This window comes from Chenopodium album, chromosome 22 (genome assembly GCF_948465745.1).
Source record: "Chenopodium album chromosome 22, dcCheAlbu1.1, whole genome shotgun sequence".
Lineage (NCBI taxonomy): Eukaryota > Viridiplantae > Streptophyta > Magnoliopsida > Caryophyllales > Amaranthaceae > Chenopodium > Chenopodium album.
The window spans coordinates 10264864-10283695 of NC_137855.1; the positions used below are offsets into that span (position 1 = coordinate 10264864).

Genomic DNA, 18832 nt, shown 5'->3' on the forward strand with positions numbered 1-18832 from the left:
ACTCCGACTCGAATTATTTATTTTCTCGGACTCAAACCATAGGATCGGCACGAATTAGGGTTGAATCTGGACTAGATTGCCAAGCAATAGTGAAGTGATCTCCCCACCAAGAAATGAGATTGAAAAAACAAACAAAAATCCCTCCTTTTTCCAATTGTCACCAACCCCATAATCATATGAATCCAATCCAAAATAAAATGAAATTCATTCATTCATTGAATAATCTCAACATCAGATAAACAACTAGAGGAACACCACTTTCCTCTAAACCTCACCTCTCATTCCTCACTCACCTTCAAACCTCAACCTCATCAATGGCGTCCGCCACTTTCTCTCTCCTCCCTTCCCCCTCCACCAAACTCCTCAACCTCAAATTCCGCCATTACCAAACCTCCAAACCCTTCTTCTCCACCACCATCAAATCCCTCTCTTCTCCCACCCCAACTCCCACCCTCTCCCAAGACGACCTCAAAAAACTCGCCGCCGAAAAAGCCGTCGATTCCATCAAATCCGGCATGGTTCTCGGCCTCGGCACCGGCAGCACCGCCGCATTCGCCGTCGCCCGAATCGGCGAGCTTCTCTCCGCCGGAAAACTCACTGACATTGTCGGAATTCCGACTTCGAAACGCACCCAAGAACAGGCTGCGTCTCTGGGTATTCCGCTTTCGATACTCGATGATCATCCTCGGATTGATCTTGCTATTGATGGTGCTGACGAGGTTGACCCTGATCTTAATTTGGTGAAAGGGCGAGGTGGGGCGTTGTTGAGGGAGAAGATGGTTGAGGCTGCTAGTGATAAGTTTATTGTGGTTGTTGATGATACTAAGCTTGTTGATGGTTTGGGTGGTAGTCGTCTTGCTATGCCTGTTGAAGTTGTTCAGTTTTGCTGGAAATATAATCTTTTGAGATTGCAGGCATGTTTTCTTTCTTATAACTCGTTTAATGTTTTGTTGCCATGTCTATATGCTATTAGTGATGTAGATGAGATTCGATATTAGGTGTTTGGGTACTACCGTACTAGTACTATCCTCGCGACTTTAACCAATTAAACTAGTTGGCATTCGCCTGTGTTTTGAAATGTAGATATATACACTATCATTTAACTTAATGTTGTTGTAGATATTGTTCATGTGGTTATGACAATTTGTTCTAAATTGTGTTTTTAGTGTGCTTTTATGATGAATTTGGTCCTACATTCTTTTTTAATTCAGCAGATTAATCGAGTAATTAAAGTTTTGATAAGATAAGGGAAATTAAGGGGGTACTATAATGTTCAATTAAAAGGCATTGTTTGTTGACACATGGAATAATGAAATTATGGCCTTTAGTTCATGTAATATATTGGTTTGGCAGTGGGAGCTCTACCATTGAGCTTGGACTTGATCAACAAAGGAAAAGTGATATAGAAGTATAGAACAAAGAGCTTCGGGCTTGTTTGGCATCATTTTTGGTTTTCGGTTTTCTGTTTTTTTTAAAACTAAAAACCAAAAACAGGAAACAAGAAAAAGGTGTTTCCACTTTTCTGTTGTCAGTTTTCAAAATTATCATGATTTTAATAAGTCTAAATAATTTTTGATTCATTATGTGTCATATATAATATACTTTTAAAAAACAAAAAACCAAAAAACAGAAAACCACATCGATGCCAAACGAACCCTTCGTTTTTTTTTCTTGTTTTTTATTTTTTAAAAAATGGAATAAAGAATGTATGTGTGTGCTACATTTCAGGCTACAGAATCAGTCTATCATTATACATGTAGACTCAAATTAGACATGAGCTCTTTTGGTGCTCTTTTGATTGTTTGTTTTTAGTAATTTCTATTGATACATGTGTACATTAGAAGATTTCATCAGTGACAGATCCTATACATTGATAAATGAGCTTAAGTGTTGATTTTTATTGGCATGAGTAGAAACCTTTATAGGTTGTTTTGTTGATGATCAAAAGGCTTAGTCTATGTTACTTGGGACTCGGGTACCTATCTTGGACATGAGTTTATTACTCATTGTCTTGACTCGGCTATTTGTGAAAAAATTTCATGATTTCAGCTGAAAATTAAGCGTCTAATGTCACAGTGTCAAGGATCCTACATGGGTATATGTCATGAAATAAAGATTCTGGGTAATGTACAGCTTAGGGTATTTCTGTGGCTGTGGACAACTTGCTGTTGAAGTTAATTTTAATAAAATTTTGACTTATCCTTGTTTATATTGGAGAGTAGCATTTGTAGATTCCCAAAGACAAGCATTTGTTATGCAGGTTTGTTTATATCTTTGCCTGTCTTTCTTGGTTGCAGGAGATTTTCAAGGAATTGGGTTGTGAGGCAAAGTTGAGAATGGATGGGGATGCCAAGCCTTATGTGACTGACAACTCAAATTACATCGTGGATTTATACTTCCCAACATCCATCAAGGATGCTGAAGCTGCAGGAAGGGAAATTTCAGCTTTGGAAGGTGTAGTGGAACATGGGTTGTTCCTTGGTATGGCTAGTGAGGTCATCATTGCTGGGAAAACTGGAGTAACTGTGAAGACAAAGTGATTTCCATTGGTTGATGGATTCCGGGTATGGAATAGTCTCCTTCTCCCAGCAATAACTGCTTATTTTTCATCTCTACAAATGTTCTCACTTCCTGTAATGTTAGATGGGCATCTTTGGTCTGGTTTGATATTTTTGCATCTTGTTGTATCTAATTATTGTTGTGATTTTATTTAGTTGTGTTATGAAGTGTAGATGAGAATCAATGCTGAGATACAAAAATAGCTTATTGAATTGTGTACATTACGCTTTGGTGCAATAAAAATTTCCTTCATGAAGTTTTGATTTCTACTTCTTGTCAGTTTTTATCTAGAACATGCTTTCCCGTTGATGGTTGTCAACTTCTTTTTAATGTTTTACTTTATGGTAAAATTTTTTAGTTCGATCTAGTGTCTGTTATCTTGACTTCTGGAAATGGCATGTATATACAGTCTCCAATGTAGTAGCATGAAAATTTTATGCGTAGGTCAATATCCAGGAGTTGCTCTTTTTTTTGGCATTGGATATGTTTAAGGGTTGAGAAAATCACCATGAATGTAATCTGGAGCCCATTTGATTGAGTGCATTGAATAATTTAGACATTACCAGCATACTAGTTAACAACCACCCCTCAAAAAAATTACCATTACCATGTATCCTGTGTATGGTAGGGTTTATGAAGGTCTATATTTACTCAAAAGATTTGCAGAAGACATTTTTGGAAGGAGTATAATCGTTAGGAAAGTTATAATTTAACATTCAGAAAATGGCAATACTAATATCATTATAAGGTTAGACACACTAATGGACTAAAAGTGATAGTAGACTAACAGTACATAAACCTTTATTTATTGCAACAATAGTGGTACAAATTGGTATATCATAGATAATGTTAATTGCTGAAAGTAGCAGCAGTAACAGATTATATAAGCATCACCTCATATATGCTGCCACTCTCTTTGATTCTATGTATGTGTTGTGTGTGTGTGTGTTGAGTGTGGGGGTGGTTCTGGGGAAGAGTATGAGTATCATAATAAAAAATAATAATCGGCGGTGGCTGAGAAGCATCATTGCCATAATATCACAGCCAGAGATATCACTGTTATAACAATCCAGTTGAGCTTCCATGATCGCATCCCTGTCATAAATGAGTAAAAAAGGGGATTAATACAGACATTATATCCATATTTCTAGGACTAAAGCAACAACATTTGAACAAGGCTGTAAACTTTTTCTATTAGTTAGCCTACCATGGAAGACCCCTTTTTATTATCTGAAGTTATTGAAGCTCTCTCTGAATCATTTGTTTAGGATATCATTCTATGTGATTCAATTGAACTTTTTCTGTCATCTATATCTTCCATTCCTTAAGTTTCTAATGTAAAACAGACAAGTATGCTGCATTGTTAAATAAAATTTACAAATAAGATGGAGTATTATATATGTACATGGTACCCTAGAGTGACAAGTATTATGAAACATTGATAAAGTGAAATAGTAATAAGGAACCGAGGGTGATAGTATTTATCTTTTCCAAAACGTATTGGCCAATTTCAGCTATTAACAGCACATATGATAACTTAGAGATTCAGGAGTTAAGGGAAATTTTCCTATTTTTTGGTTGATATTCAACTCACCATGGTTTTCACTTCTTGAAGTCTGACTGATACTTGAACTAGGACCTAGTGTAACTGATGTCTTTGAATTACTTGTTACATTGATTCCTAGCTTGGAGCAATCAGATCCGAAAGCACCTACAAAACCAACAATCAAAAATACTTAACTGAGGATTTTTCTTTTAACAGCATGCAATTAGTTAAATGCATTCCTATAAAGCTCTTACAGTCACTGTAACATGGGAAGTGTGACACGTTGAAGAGATTATAGGATCCTGGGTGACATTCACACGAATGCTTGTAGTCTGATGAGTTTGTGCATGTCCCTTCGCCACAGTAGACCCAATTGCAAGCTAGAACATCAAAATCTCACTTTAGAAACTTTGATCAATCATATAGTTTATTTGATAAATAGGGTGTTGTTTATGCTTACGATTAAAAACAGCGGTGTTGAATGGCTTTGTGGGGATGGGTGGCAATGGAGCAGCAGCTGGCATGCAGGAGTAGTTTATGGAACCTGTTTAAGATGTTCGTTTTTTCCTTTTAGAAAGATCAACAATTTGCAATCAAGCAGTTTCATCATTGTAAAGACAGAACCAAGAATAGGTATTAAGAAAAGGAGTCGTCTTTCAATAAGTATTCGTGCATGTTTAATAAGAGCTATTTAGCCTTTTCTGATGTTTGCACTTGTCTTGAGATTGTTTGTTGCTTCGTAATCTTGAATTTTTTATAGCCTATCTGCCTATGTTGTATTATTCTTGAAAACCCTTTCTATGTTTCCTAGACAAGTTTTCAAATAAAATTTGTAACGAGGTAGCAATTGGTGCCTGCAGACATTGAAATAAATTAAATGCTATTGATGTGTTGTTGGATGCATTTGGTTTTGGTGTTTCCCTAATTTTCCCTGTTATACAGTGATTGTGCTTCTTTCCATATTGGTATATTTCAAATTTCTTGCTCTAATTATCAGGTTTTACTCCATGCTAATGTTTTTCCAGTAAAAACTACTTATATTGATTCTTTCCCACCTTTCTTGATCAGTCTGAAAAAACTAGGGGTAGAGCACTACTTCCTTTTCTCTGCCTCTCTATATATACCTGTCTTTTGTTTTAGTAAGAGGCTCTTTTCTGTGAGGTACTCACTACCATAGAAAGCCAAGGACTGTGGAAGATGAACCCTTTTAAAGAAGTAAAACTTACAATTTGGTATTATACATGGAAGAAATTGGAGATATTGTTCCTCACTGTCTGATAGACGTGTTCTTCTCCAACCTGAATCACATTCACAAGTGAAACCATGTGGTACGTAGTCTGGTTTTGATTTGCATGTTCCTTTCCCGCAACTTACCTGACTGCAAATTTCTGTTTTCATAAAAAAACATCAGAAAACATGACAGCAACTTTTTTTTTTGTTTGCTGAGTTTGTAAATTAGATAAGTTGGGATAGATTCTACTGTAAGGAGAGCTGTTTACCTGAATCTCCTAAAGCAGTGGTTGTGAAAGAGATTAGAAGTAGAGCTGCAAATGCTATTAGACTGGAGGAAGCCATTGGTTATCGTTTGATTATTATGTAAATGAGAGAATACTAGTTAGATATAGTCGGGTTGTTGCCAAATTTGCAGGTGAAAGTTATAGGACAGCTGAGAGGGTTAGAGCTAAGGAACACGATTATGCTATATATAGAATATTTTTCTTCATGGCAGGTTGTGTAAAAAGCTTACTAGAAACATAGTTGTAGGACTGTAGGAGTATTTTTTTTTTTTTTTGCTTTTCTCAACTCCTAACCCCTCGACTTCGACCATGTTTACTTTGAAAATTTTGAAGATGATGGTGCTTCTAGTAGTTTGAAGAATTTTTCAAACACATACAATTTTTAAGTTTTGATGTTTATATTATGACTTGCATGCTACATTTGTTTTTCTAATATCCTTAATATTCTGATGGAAATTCTGTCTTTCGTTGACAAAATTTCTGTTTACTTTTAGATATAAGCAGCTAATTTTTGTTGAAAATTGCTTCTTTGAAGGGTTTCTTGTAAATTTCTGTTATATATTATGTTGAATTGACATAAAAGCTGGTGCAGAAGTCAGCAAAATGACGAGTGAAAGCAACGGTAAACGGTAACTGCCCCAACTTTCAAAAGGGGCGCAGACATTGTTGTGTTTTTTATTTTGGTTTTCTTTTGTTTCTCGTGTAGTTGATTTATTTAGTCTTTATTTAATTTTATTATTTTGATTTAGAGTGTGGGAGTTAATTACTTACGATGTCATGGAGTAACATAAATAACTTTCATGAAGAAAAATAGTCTATTTCAGGTACGCGGAATAAAATTATTCGTGGTACAAATACGGGACTGTAGTAGATTGGTAGACTTGTTAAATTGGGTTGCAGGGTTCAGTAAATTGGATCGCGGTTTAGAATTGGTTAGAATTCAATCAATTCAGTTTGTAGAACGGGGTTCGTACCATGTTCTCAGTTACCAGTCCCATATGATATTGGAAATTATGTGAGTTCGCATAATCAAGCAATTGTGAAAGGGAAATAATCAAACATAAAATTGGGTCTTGAACAAAACTGGCCTGAGAATCATGGGTCAAACTCCCTGCTTTGGGTCTACTTCGAGCTGAAATGCTGTAAATTTCAATGATCAATACCATGAAAAATCGTTGCAATAAAAATAAGTGTTACAATTTCATACATGAACATGATACATACATTTTTACTGAGGATATATCTAGTGATAAACGAAAAATATATATTGGCACTTTCCTAAATCGTCTTGAAGATGAATGACAGAATGAGCATTTTGGAGCTGGTATGAATGTCAATGCTCTTTATTCTTATACAGAGAAGCCATTCTTGAAGGTATAGAACACCCATAGCTTCGCTTTAGTAGGCCGAGCTGCAGGGAATCACCATGCTAACCTATTCAAGGTCTCAACACCGTAGATTTCACCTGTTCTTGCATACAGAGATCTTATATACAATATACATTGAAGATTTATAGTATTAGATCTTCCCAAATTAAATTTTTGTGTTTCTTGTAATATTTGTTGAGGTTCTCCATGATTATGAGACAAATATTACAACAATAAGGTGAAGTGCTATTGTAGCTGTAAAATTTGCTTACTCTTTAGTCTTTAACTATTATAATTTAGAAAAGAACTGATAGAAATAATCTCAACCTTGTCCATATTAAATGCTACGCTTTTGCTAGTATGCCACTTCAGATTTTCCAAATTAGCTAATGCCTACTGGGTTATGCTCTATCAAGGTCCTCAAATTGAGAGCTTGTTATATACACCCGGGTGTACCGTACACCTATGAATATCTTGTTCTCATTTTGATGATTATTTTTTATTTAATCATCAAATGAAGAGCAAACACTAACCTTGGATTAGTTGGGTGTACGGTACACCTGAGTGTATATAACAAATTCTACAAACGACCTTCAATTGTTCCAAATTATTGTCAAAAAAAGAGCAAACTTGCGTAAGATTGAAAAACTTCATTCACCAAGGAGTGAAATGTTGCATGAGCAACTTTTCGTCCGTATGAAAAGGCATTACATGAGTCAATGAGTGTCCTTGGGTTGAAAAATAACCTGATGGTTCCTCGCAATAAATTCAAGCTAAACATTCCAAGGTGATGGATCTCTTCTTCAAACTAATCTGAAAGTTGTGAGGTGTGATGGCACTATGGGCAGACTTTTCTTATAACATTTGTGATGTTTTTCGATTGCAAACACTGATACACCGAGATTATAAGAGAGAATTGACAAAATGTGCACATAAAATAGAGGGAAGGAGGAATTTTATTAATTGGTGAAGAAGTAAACATAAAGAGCTGAACTTTCGAGAGGATCAGATCTCCCCAAGGAAAGCCAATTTGTATTAACCTAATGAATCCCCCCTGTTATTGCTGCTCTGCCTTCCATTTCTACAAATATTCTGAACTTCCCGCTATCTCACCATCTCAGTCACAGCAATTTCCATGGTGAGGTCACACTTGAGGCCTTGAAGCACTCCCTTTTTTAAGACAGATAGCAAGCAAAGTACTACGATATACAACCCCACAAAAACAAAATACAAAAATGTATATGTACTTCAGAAAGTCCGAGGGGTAAGTAAGATTGCTGCAATTTACAACTTGAGATAAATTAGATACTCTCTACACACATGGGTCAAACAAAAAGAATTATGTATATCTGAAAGAATTATCATGTTTGTCAAGATGATGGTTACAAAGGTAGATCCAGCATTCAGCTGGAAAAAGAACGCGTTAAATGTGTATTTCTCACAGGATTATTTAGATCAGTGATCCGATCCCATATCCTCTGCAAATACTGGTCATTTCTAAAAGCTGGAGAGGTCAAAATTATTAACAGATGCATATGCTTTAAAAAACCTGTCAACAAGTGGCATCAGCCGCAGCAGGCCCTCATTAGAGCACTTCCATTGCCCGGAACAGATGAAACCAATATTGACAAACTAAATAAACTAAACTTCTTCAATTGAATGGTTAACTAGCTTTCCTCCTTTGGCGAGGTCTCTTTGAAGCTCTTGGACAACCAGATAGCAGTTTCCCTTGGAGAAACCTTTTCTAGTCCAAATGGTTTCAGCAAAACACCAAGTTCATCAAACCTCTCCTGTTGCAATAACTTTGCGCTGAATTCTAGCAACCCTTCTAATGCATCCGCCCGCTGTTGATAAGAGGATGTGTCAAATCGATTGCGTCGCATATCTGATGAAGCATGGCTTGAAGCGCCAGCTGTAGCATTTTGATCTGAGGAATTAGCATTATGTTTCCCTTCTCCATGTACCTTGTCCCGAATACTCTCCCACATTCCATCAAAGTTCTTCTTGGACATTCCTATATCACAAAATTTAACTGAGAATTTGTCCTTAGTGATGGAACAACCACCATAGACTGGAGATGATGAACCCTGTCTGGAGACCATTGAACTCCTTTGGTTTAGGAAGAATGACTCCTCATACGACGCTAGTGGGAATTCAGCTATCTTATCAATTCGAGGTGAGTTGACAGAAATATCTGGAGATTTGATTCTCTTTAGGATGTCTACAGTAGGTCTACAAGGTGATTCATAAACTGTGGCTCTAGTAGCTAACGGCATAGATGCTCTTCGGGTGCGGTTTGCAGAAACAGATCGTTTCACAGGAGTACGTGAAGGAGGCTGCAGGTATCAGAAAAAAGCAGTCTTTAAGCTACAAAATTAAGCAATGCTCCCACTAAATAAGAACAATAATGATTGCCCAAACACTCTGCAAAACCAGTATAGTAGTAGTAGTACAATCGGCTATAATATTTCAGTGAAAATGCTAGAAGTAAAAATGCGATAAATCGTTCAGCTGCATTCTGGTTATGGAGATGATATTCCATCAATCAGATCAGATATCAACATATTACTCCACACCAAATTTACATAAAATGAGGTGCAAACATTAAAACTTACCGATTGTTGATGTCTCGACTGCTCTGGTCGTCTTTTATTAGTGCCAAATGTTTTTGCTCGTGACAATTTAGGATTCCTTGCAACATCTGAAACTTTTGAAGGAACCGGTTCGATACCAGCAGCTCTTCTAAAGGGATCTTGAGCCTTTAATTTAGCCAACCTTCGTTCCAGATCAGACAAGGTAGGTTTTATTCTGTCATCAGTGTAAAAGGAATCTAGCTCAGCTTCTGATATACTGGGATCTGCGGTCCTTTCATCTTCTGCTTCTGGTAATGTTGCTTTATCTATACAATTAGAATCAGTATCGTCCCAGTTATCATCAACAGCATCACATCTAGGATTCCTAGTCTGAAGATGAATCTTTTCAACATAAGGTTGAAGATGGGGGTGCCTGAGCAACTCAGCAGCCTGTTAGAAGAAACAATTATCTGCAGAGATTAGTCAATGAAACCTAGTAGACAGGTAATAACATGGACACACATTTGTCAACTAAATATCTTGTACTTGCAGCACACAGTATTTGGCAGTTGTCCCCACATAGATATACTTCCAATTAGTAGAGTATATCCACAAAGGATCCTCAAATGTTTTACTGTTAATATATTTAAGGATTACAACATCAGACAGGTTGTGGGGTCTATCTCAAATGTATAAAACACCATACTGCATACCATCAGATCAGTGCATTATAAGCTCGATGTTACTTAAATTAGTTTCAAGGTTCATACAGATAGTCTACAGTACTTATAGTCGAGTATCCCAAGTAATTTTGCTGTGAGCAGCTAAGGAATACCAGTTTGAGTAGCCAAACATGATACATGTGATAATAACTCAGAGGTAAAAAAAAAAAAAAAAACAATGCCTATTCACAGAACTAAGATGCACTGTGCTGATTTTGTAAAGGGAACAGAGCAAAATTCGTCAGATATTATGAATTGTTAGTACCATAGCAATATGCATATTTAATCTTGCAATCATAACAGCAAATCTTAACTATAAATAATATACTTACACTGGGCCTAAGTTCTGGGTTCTTCCGTAACAAGCTTTTGATAAGACCTCGACTGCAAACAGAAATGTGCAAAATGATTAGGTTAGGTCTGTCATCTGCTTATCAATATGCATACAGCATGAGAAGCACTTGCATGCAAAAGAAGAGAGCCTGTACTTCCAAGCATGAACATTTTAAGTTCACACAGCCACACAGGAGTACAGAGATAGGAATCCCAAAGATCTGATTACGTTTACAGCAAAAGCTGGAGCTATAAGCTTATGCCAACATATCAAGAAACACTTATTATTGTCAACTGATGTCACTGATCCTTTCCTAATTCAGTCCTTGGAGGAAGAATGGTGTTTAATTTATTGGTTTCAAGAGTAGGATTTGTAAGAGGGGGCTCAGAACTATATATAAGCTTGAAATTTAAAATTTATAAAGTCCAAATCATTTGAAGACTATAATTAGTAAATAACTTACAATGCTCCAGAATATTTGGCTGGGAGAGGAGCCACAGTTGACCTGCTAATTTTACTGATCAATGCTTGCATGTCCTGTTCCAGTAGGATGCAACAACAAGAAAAAATTAATCATTCATGTGTCAATTCCTTAAACAAGCAAAGACAGAGTACAAGAGGCTTAATAGAAGAGATCAAATCATCAATTACTTCCATAATCCGTACACTAGTTCCACATTAGTGGATTGAAAGAAGAAATATATGCATATGTTTCAGATTTTCTTTAGGATGATAATACGCTAATAGTAGATATCATAGAGCCACTAAAAACAAATACATTATGAGTTAAAGTACCGTATAGAAGATACACAGATACAGTCATCACGGTTTAGATGGTCCACAAATTAGTTTTGAGATACAAAGCATCAGACAGCCCACAGATCAATTATGTCATATGCTGATTCCAGATTGTCCATAAGAAACTATCTCAAATGAAAATTCTATTGGCCAGAAAAAAGTAATAGAAGAAAATGAAGGGTATTTTATAATATTTTTTAAAAAATAACCTTTTTGGTTAATTGTCCAGTAAATCTTGGATATAAATACGATTTACTAGCACAAAATATAAGAGCTACGTCTCAAGTATAGTCAGAAACAGCAACAAAGACTTACAAATGCTTTGAAAGCAGGCTTGAGGGCAGCCATTTCATATATACAACAGCCTGAATATTAAGAAAGAAAAATGGATTTAGCTTGATTCAGGAAGCTTTTAAAGATAATTGTGAACTGAAGCCTGTCAATATGATAGATGACTAACCCAATGACCAAATGTCTGATTTAGAACCATAAGGTATGTCTGCAAGAAGTTCAGGACACATGTAGCTGGGAGTGCCAACAACCTGAGTGACAAATGCTTAAGACAATTAGATTTCATACAACACCAGAGAATAAATATATAGCATGAGTCAGAACTTACAGAAGATGCAAGATCATCCGAAGTCAGCATTTTTGCAAGTCCAAAATCACCTGTATAATAAAATTGAGAATATTTATCCAAAGCTATAAGAAAATGAAAAACATTGTGACTTGAGAGTAGTTTCTGAAAATGAAGAAGGGGGAAGGAATACCAAACCGATCATCTTACCAAGACGAATGTTTCGCTCTTTTGTCAAGAATATATTTGAACACTGTAGTAGTCATAAATAGGAGTTTAGCCCTAGAATACTTTTTAAAAACAAGGGGAGATTGGGAGGGGGGGGGGTGAGATAATGAGTTCTGACACAATTATAAAAGTACTGACCTTCACATCACGATGAAGAATGTGGTTCCTATGCAAATAGTCAAGAGCCATAAGCAGTTGAACAAGCCATTTACAGAGATTCTACAGTCAGTCAAAACAATAAACTTTAGTGACAAGGCTACATAAAGCAGTTTGCTACCACATATGGGAATAGAAAAGAATTATTCTAGTAACAGATAAAATGGAAACCTCTTCTGAAAAATGAACACCATTAGCACGCTTCACAGCTCCTTGCCTGAAAAGAAAATATACAATAGCAGCAGGTTAAAGCAAACATGTAGAAAAACAACCCACTGTTAGAAATTTACTCTCGTCACCCATGAAACTTACATGTCACCAGCTTCACAATATCCGATGATTATGCATACATAGCAACCCTGGTAATAATTTGCCAACATCATCAAATTTAGGAAATGGAGGATAGCTTTTAGATCAATTTTTATCAGTGTGTAATTAATGTATATCATAATTCTGAGAAAAATTAAAAATAATATGGGACAGAGTAACGACGTTCTAGAGTAAATCACTAGTATCCTCATAAATTGAAAATTCAAACATTCAACAATTTCATCCTACGAACCTAAAGATTACTCATGATCCTACGAGTAACAAGTACTTTTGTGCCTTTCTGACATCAAACTGAGGAAATACATTATATTCATGGGTGGGCATAAAATTTCAAGCAAATCTAGGAAAGTACAAAATTAGAATGACAGAAGTTTGGTAGCTCCAATAGCAATAGCTGGTGTATTACTGGTTATTCAAAGCATTACACATCAATTATCAATTTCCTCAATAGCTTCAACTTCTCTAATTCTAAAGCATATCATTTCTAATACATGTTGAAATACGAAAAGAAGGCATGCTACATGCTAACCAGATAAACATTAATTAATACATACGTTATATATTTTTTCGGCTCACCTTCTCAACCCAGGAATCTTTGTACTCCACAATGAATGGATGCCGTATCTTACGGATGAGCTCCATCTAAGAGAGTCAAAATTTATTGTTAGAAGAATATAGATACTGTGTAACTGAAGTTGCTACTAGTCTACTAAATCTAAATCCAAAGACCACAAGCTAACAACATTTTCAGCATGGTTCAGATCACAATTGAAGAAGCAATGTCCTAATTTGAGATTTGATAAAAATACAGCTGTAAATTAGCAATCCAAGAGATCAGCATAAGATATATATACAAACCTCCTGATGAGCAGATCTTTTAGTTCTTTCGGTTTGGCGAGCTAGACGGATCTTTTTCAACACATACCTGCAATAATGATCAAAGGTAAAAACAATCAAAGCCAGCAACAGAGGAGTTTCACAGCACAAATTATTAAAATTGGACAAAAACAGCATAAAGGCAGGAACATAAGAAGGAATTCTTACTTCTTCCTTTCGTGCTTATGTCGCACAAGAAGAGCCGAACCGAAAGACCCCTTTCCAATTTGCTCTAGTACATCATACTGCTCCATCTTCTAGTTTACAATTCCAATTTTAACAACTTATTGGCGAAAGATTACGTGTAATACATCCAAAATTCTGTACATCACATTAAAACAGGATATCAACAGCTTCTAAGGCTTATCACCAATAAAGGGGAGCATTAATAAATTCCAAGAAGTGCTGAACAATACGGATAATGACCTTGAATTAAGAATTTATGACCAAGAAACAATATTCCAAATTCCACAACATAAAATTTTCTTTGACCTAGTCCCTAAAATAAACAATACAATTTAACCATCCAAATCTCTACCTTTTTTTCTCTTTGACAAGAAACTAAGAAAGACACCATTTCAAAGTCATCTTGGTGATTGAATTGACAAACAATGACAAGATTAAATACCGAAACGACAACGAAAATCATATCAAATAATTTCACAAAAGCAAAACCCATCAATCACATTAGATTAGAAGTCGTACACTAGTACATTACACAAATTTAGCTCAAAAATTCAACATCTTATCAACAAAAACTCAACATTTGAATTAACACTCAACACAAACTAAGCAACTCACTAAAAATTGAACAAAATACATAAAATTACATCACCACAAACAAAAAAATCGACGAACTACCCAAAATTCCACTAAAATCAAATTCAGCTTACAAACAAAACACAAAGAAATTAAGCAATTTAAGCAAAGAAAAACATTAAAACAAGTCGAATAGTGGACACTAGATTCCCCAAATCACATTCTACAACAACTACATTTTCAATTTTTTCCCCAAATTGCAGTAAATTAGAGTGAGTAAGTGACAACAGTAAGCAACGAAAATGGAAAAAGTGAATACCTGAAAGAAAAGCAATTGTCGATCGGAGGAGAAGAGAGAGAGTAACAATGGCGGAATTGAAGAGCTATAAAGAAGAGAGAGAGAGTAAGAAGTGGTCCGCCATTAATGGAAAAAGAGGAGAGAGAAAATTTGGGGAGCATAAAAATGCAAATCCAAAAGAAAAGGGGATGAAGGAGGCAATACACTAGAGGACAGACAAAGCCAAGACAATAATAGCCAAGATCATATTATTATTATATTATATGCTTTTTATTTTATTTTTGATAAGGAAAGGATTAGTGTATAAATTATTGTGGGATATTCATATACTAATCTTATATAAGTGTTAGAGTGATTTTTTAATTTTATTTTTTTGGGTGTATGTGAATGTAATGATGATTTTGAAAAGTTGGAGACTAAAATAGTGTATAAAGATGGTTAATGAGTGAATGACTAGATGATGTAAGTATAGTAGAATGTGGGTTTGGGGAGTTAGAAGAGTAGATGACCTTTTATAACTAATTAGACAATATGTATTTCTTGGATATTTATTGTACAATGTATAAATAATTAAGACATCGAATTTAGGTTTTAGGGATTAGGTCTTTACCAACCGCTAATCCTCGTGACTCTACCCATGGATTTAGAGATGTTAAAGTGGGGAATTCTACTCATACAGCTTTACCATTGTTACTTTTTTAGAAACTACTTGCATAATGCATAGTCAAGGAGCATTACTTTGATTAATTTCTGTAAGTAAAGCAGTCACCTTTTTACATACATGAAATGTAAATAAGTAATACATTTTCCTCTCTAACGGGGATAGACATGTCTTGATGAACCTATATGTTTGCGACACTTAGGCCCTGTTCTTTTGAGCTTCTGGGGAGAACAGGGGGTCAGCAGAGCAGGGCGGATTAAATTTTAGCAGAGCAGAACAGAACATATTTCAAGATAGCAGAGCACAGCTGAGCCGAGCAGAGCATAGCAGAGTCGAGCAGAGCAGATTTCAACATTATTATTATTATTATTGTTAGTATTATTATTATTATTATTATTATTATTATTATTATTATTATATTAGTATTATTATTATTAGTATTATCATTATTATTATTATCATTATTATTATTATTATTATTATTATTATTAATAAGTGCATATACCATTGATTTAGGTGAGTGAAAAAATAAATATATGTGTACCATATTTAACATAAGTTAATAGTAGAAAGAAAAAAGACAATGGTTTACTTATATTTATTTCACAAAAATTTTAAAATAAAATGATTTAATGAGTAATAATGATTTTACTTATAAATTTGTCTTAATCATATATTTTTAACACTAAAAATAATAATGATTATTAGCAAATCTACTTGAAAATTATTATTAATTGTTATTATTATTTATTTATTTTGAAAGAATTGTTATAATTTTTAGAATTTATTAATTAATAATATTATTAAATATTAATTCTTAATAGTTTGAAGTATTAAATATTATTATTGATAATTATTATCATTAATTATTATTATGATTACTAAATATTAATTATTATTATAAATATTAGTTATTATTATTAATATTAATAATTATTAAAATTGTTTTTAATATTAATAATTTATAATTATTCAGAATAATAAATTATTATCATCAATACAGTAGTAATTATTATTATTTAATATTAATTACTAATATTGTTATTATTAATTATTATTTGAAAATAGAGCAGAGCTGAGTTGAGCAGAGTAGATTTCTTTTGAGCAGAGCAGATTTCTTTTGAGTAGAGCAAGGCTCAACAGAGCAGAGCAGAGCAAATTTCTTTTGAGCAGAGAAGAGCAGAACAGAGCAGAGCAGAGCAGCTCTAAAGAATGGGGCCTTAATACGAGGATAACATATAATATGTCACACCTCACCTCACAAACATTAAGTATGATTTATTCTTGGTATAAGACTACGTAGTATTTTAGTTCCTTAATATTTCTTCCATTTTGAAAATAATGTTATGTGTCTCTTATTATTTTAGTATTTTCTATCTCTAATAAAACATACGCTGGAGTTTGACATGAGTTTGAGCTGATTTTTAGGTATAATTTGGTTTCAAATCTTTTTTCTACTCATATCCATTTCAAAGAATCACTAGAAAAACTTAAATTTTTTTTTATTAACTACTTTTGGTGAACAATAAATATAACAGAATAATGAAACAAAAATCCTTGTAATTCTAATATCTATTCACTTACAAACTTTAACTTTACAGGATTAACTCTATTTATTGTTAAAGTTTTGCAAACAACAAAAGTTATCTATGAACGTTCGTTTACAAAATGTTTTAATTTAGAGATTAATTAAAAATTTAAAACAAAAAAAACCGAAATTAGTCTCGAACATAACATTACACACTCGAGTGGACCATACATGCCCATAATACGTCCATGACAAAGTAATGATTAACTTGATGGCATTGTAAGATAATTCCTCCCAGTGGTATAAAATGGACATCTTAGACTCTAATCAAAGAGTAATAGTGTTGAAAATAGGATATAGATTTTGGATGGATTCATGGTATAGAATATTATTAGTAGATCATAGATGTCATACAAAAGGACCACTAAGATCTTGCGGGGTCAAACTCCTTTTTACTTAAAATCAGGTATTTTCAATGAAATGACCAAAATAGCCTTGCCTCTTCTATTGTATATAGCCGTATATGCCTTTTACGCGTGTTGACAAGATCTTCATTTTCTTTGTGGACATCCTTTATCTTTGAGGATAAAATTAGAAATTCCTATTAATTATAATAAAAATGTTTATTAATAATAATCTAATATAATTAATTGGTTATTTTTGGTTTTGTGATGTGGAGTATATTGGATGAAAAGGATAGCAAAGAAGAACTCGGTGGCACGATAATATTACAAGTGTGCCACTTTTTATAATTTGTGATTACTTGCCGACTTGCATTCATGTATTGAAAAAAAATCTAGAACAGTGGTGAAAAAAAAATATATTTGCAAAATAGAATGGACAAGTTATAATATTGGAAGAAAATTTTGAAAAAAAATAAAAAAAAGTTGTGACAACTAGTCGGAAGACAATGAAAAACAATTATAAATATTAATTATTAAATATTGATAATATTAGTAATTGTACATTTGAATGGAGAAATTAAATTCTTAGGTAATAGGTTATGTTACAAATTGCATACATAATGAGTATTTATAAAATTGTCATTGTAGTCAACTTCTCCTAATTCTAAGACTTTTTTTTATTTTTTTATTTTTGTGTGTGTACTATTCCTTAGCTTTGATTAACCAAAAATGAAAAAGGGAAAAAATTTCACATAACATTTTTTTTTTAAATAAATAAAATACTAATTTCATTCACATAACTTTCAACTTTCACACAGGTGATATAGCCCGTCATATGTTGATAATTTTTTAAGCAAATAGCATCTTTTCAACATCTCTCATAAGTTTAACCCTTTCTTTGCCCTTATTATTACTAGTAAGTGAGACTGATCGAGTTAGGTTATTGTTTGATAGGTACACTTCATTGCAAAGGAAACATCTACGTACCCGAGTATCTATTCTATATTCAAAAATACATTTGACAAGTCCAAGAGGATATCAAGGGGATGGGAAGCATTCTGATACATTTCTCATTTTCTCAAGGAGGCAACTCAAGCTTGATATGTGTAGTTGAGTTATTAAACAGAACTTGCTGCAATTGCAATGTTTGAAAACTCATTGGAGTACATTACCTTGTTATTATGTTATAGAAGGCAATTAAGCACCTAGAACATAATGTATGTGTCAAGCTAGTTCAGCAAGGACACAAATTTAATACCTTTCCAAGACAAAAAATTTGCAATGGCAATGGGTTATATGATGAACACAACTTCATCGATATACCTTACTAGTTTTTCGATGAACTTTAAAAGCCTTGGAAGCAATTCTAGATCGCTAACTCATCTACCCATTCCATAAACATAATTTTTCCAACGGCTAATATTGTATCTTCATGAAACATTTGAATAATACTTATTTTATGACCTTTTAATTTCTAGAGACAGTGAAAACATTAGAATCGTGTATCTTTTCAATCCAAAAATCATCAATCAATACTATATACTAAAAGACACACCAGCAATGACACGTGTCATCTCCTGGTGTGTCTTTAGTTTTTTT

General features: G+C 33.9%; 3 protein-coding genes across 3 annotated transcripts; 1 reads left to right on the plus strand and 2 right to left on the minus strand.

Annotated features, from left to right (window-relative positions):
• Positions 1–187: 187 nt before the first annotated feature.
• Positions 188–2815, plus strand: LOC145605164 (putative ribose-5-phosphate isomerase 3, chloroplastic). The gene is made up of 2 exons (XM_081661193.1): positions 188–914; positions 2298–2815. Exons 1-2 carry the CDS (start codon positions 315–317, stop codon positions 2538–2540), a joined length of 843 nt encoding a protein of 280 aa, XP_081517319.1. The 5' UTR covers positions 188–314; the 3' UTR covers positions 2541–2815.
• A 706-nt stretch (positions 2816–3521) lies between these two features.
• LOC145603924 (uncharacterized) lies at positions 3522–5680 on the minus strand. The gene is made up of 6 exons (XM_081659892.1): positions 5605–5680; positions 5332–5493; positions 4566–4649; positions 4360–4485; positions 4154–4270; positions 3522–3654 (listed from the first exon to the last, which is right to left on the minus strand). Exons 1-6 carry the CDS (start codon positions 5678–5680, stop codon positions 3584–3586), a joined length of 636 nt encoding a protein of 211 aa, XP_081516018.1. The 3' UTR covers positions 3522–3583.
• Positions 5681–8314: 2634 nt separating this feature from the next.
• Positions 8315–14829, minus strand: LOC145603543 (serine/threonine-protein kinase Nek3-like). Its single transcript, XM_081659469.1, has 15 exons — positions 14662–14829; positions 13752–13904; positions 13566–13632; positions 13284–13349; positions 12690–12736; positions 12549–12594; positions 12360–12440; positions 12204–12246; positions 12036–12085; positions 11877–11958; positions 11732–11781; positions 11082–11155; positions 10617–10668; positions 9605–10012; positions 8315–9325 (listed from the first exon to the last, which is right to left on the minus strand). Exons 2-15 carry the CDS (start codon positions 13835–13837, stop codon positions 8657–8659), a joined length of 1821 nt encoding a protein of 606 aa, XP_081515595.1. The 5' UTR covers positions 13838–13904; positions 14662–14829; the 3' UTR covers positions 8315–8656.
• Between the last annotated feature and the right edge of the window lie 4003 nt (positions 14830–18832).

Coding starts and splice junctions, on each gene's coding strand:
- LOC145605164 (XM_081661193.1), top strand. CDS start 315: ATGGCGTCCGCCACTTTCTCTCTCCTCCCTTCCCCCTCCACCAAACTC. Junction 915..2,297: donor ATAATCTTTTGAGATTGCAG/GCATGTTTTCTT, acceptor TCTTGGTTGCAG/GAGATTTTCAAGGAATTGGG.
- LOC145603924 (XM_081659892.1), bottom strand. CDS start 5,680: ATGGCTTCCTCCAGTCTAATAGCATTTGCAGCTCTACTTCTAATCTCT. Junction 4,650..5,331: donor TCCATGTATAATACCAAATT/GTAAGTTTTACT, acceptor CATCTTAAACAG/GTTCCATAAACTACTCCTGC. Junction 3,655..4,153: donor TTCAAGAAGTGAAAACCATG/GTGAGTTGAATA, acceptor CATTTATGACAG/GGATGCGATCATGGAAGCTC.
- LOC145603543 (XM_081659469.1), bottom strand. CDS start 13,837: ATGGAGCAGTATGATGTACTAGAGCAAATTGGAAAGGGGTCTTTCGGT. Junction 12,247..12,359: donor TTCTTCATCGTGATGTGAAG/GTCAGTACTTTT, acceptor TGACTACTACAG/TGTTCAAATATATTCTTGAC. Junction 11,959..12,035: donor CGGATGATCTTGCATCTTCT/GTAAGTTCTGAC, acceptor TTTGTCACTCAG/GTTGTTGGCACTCCCAGCTA.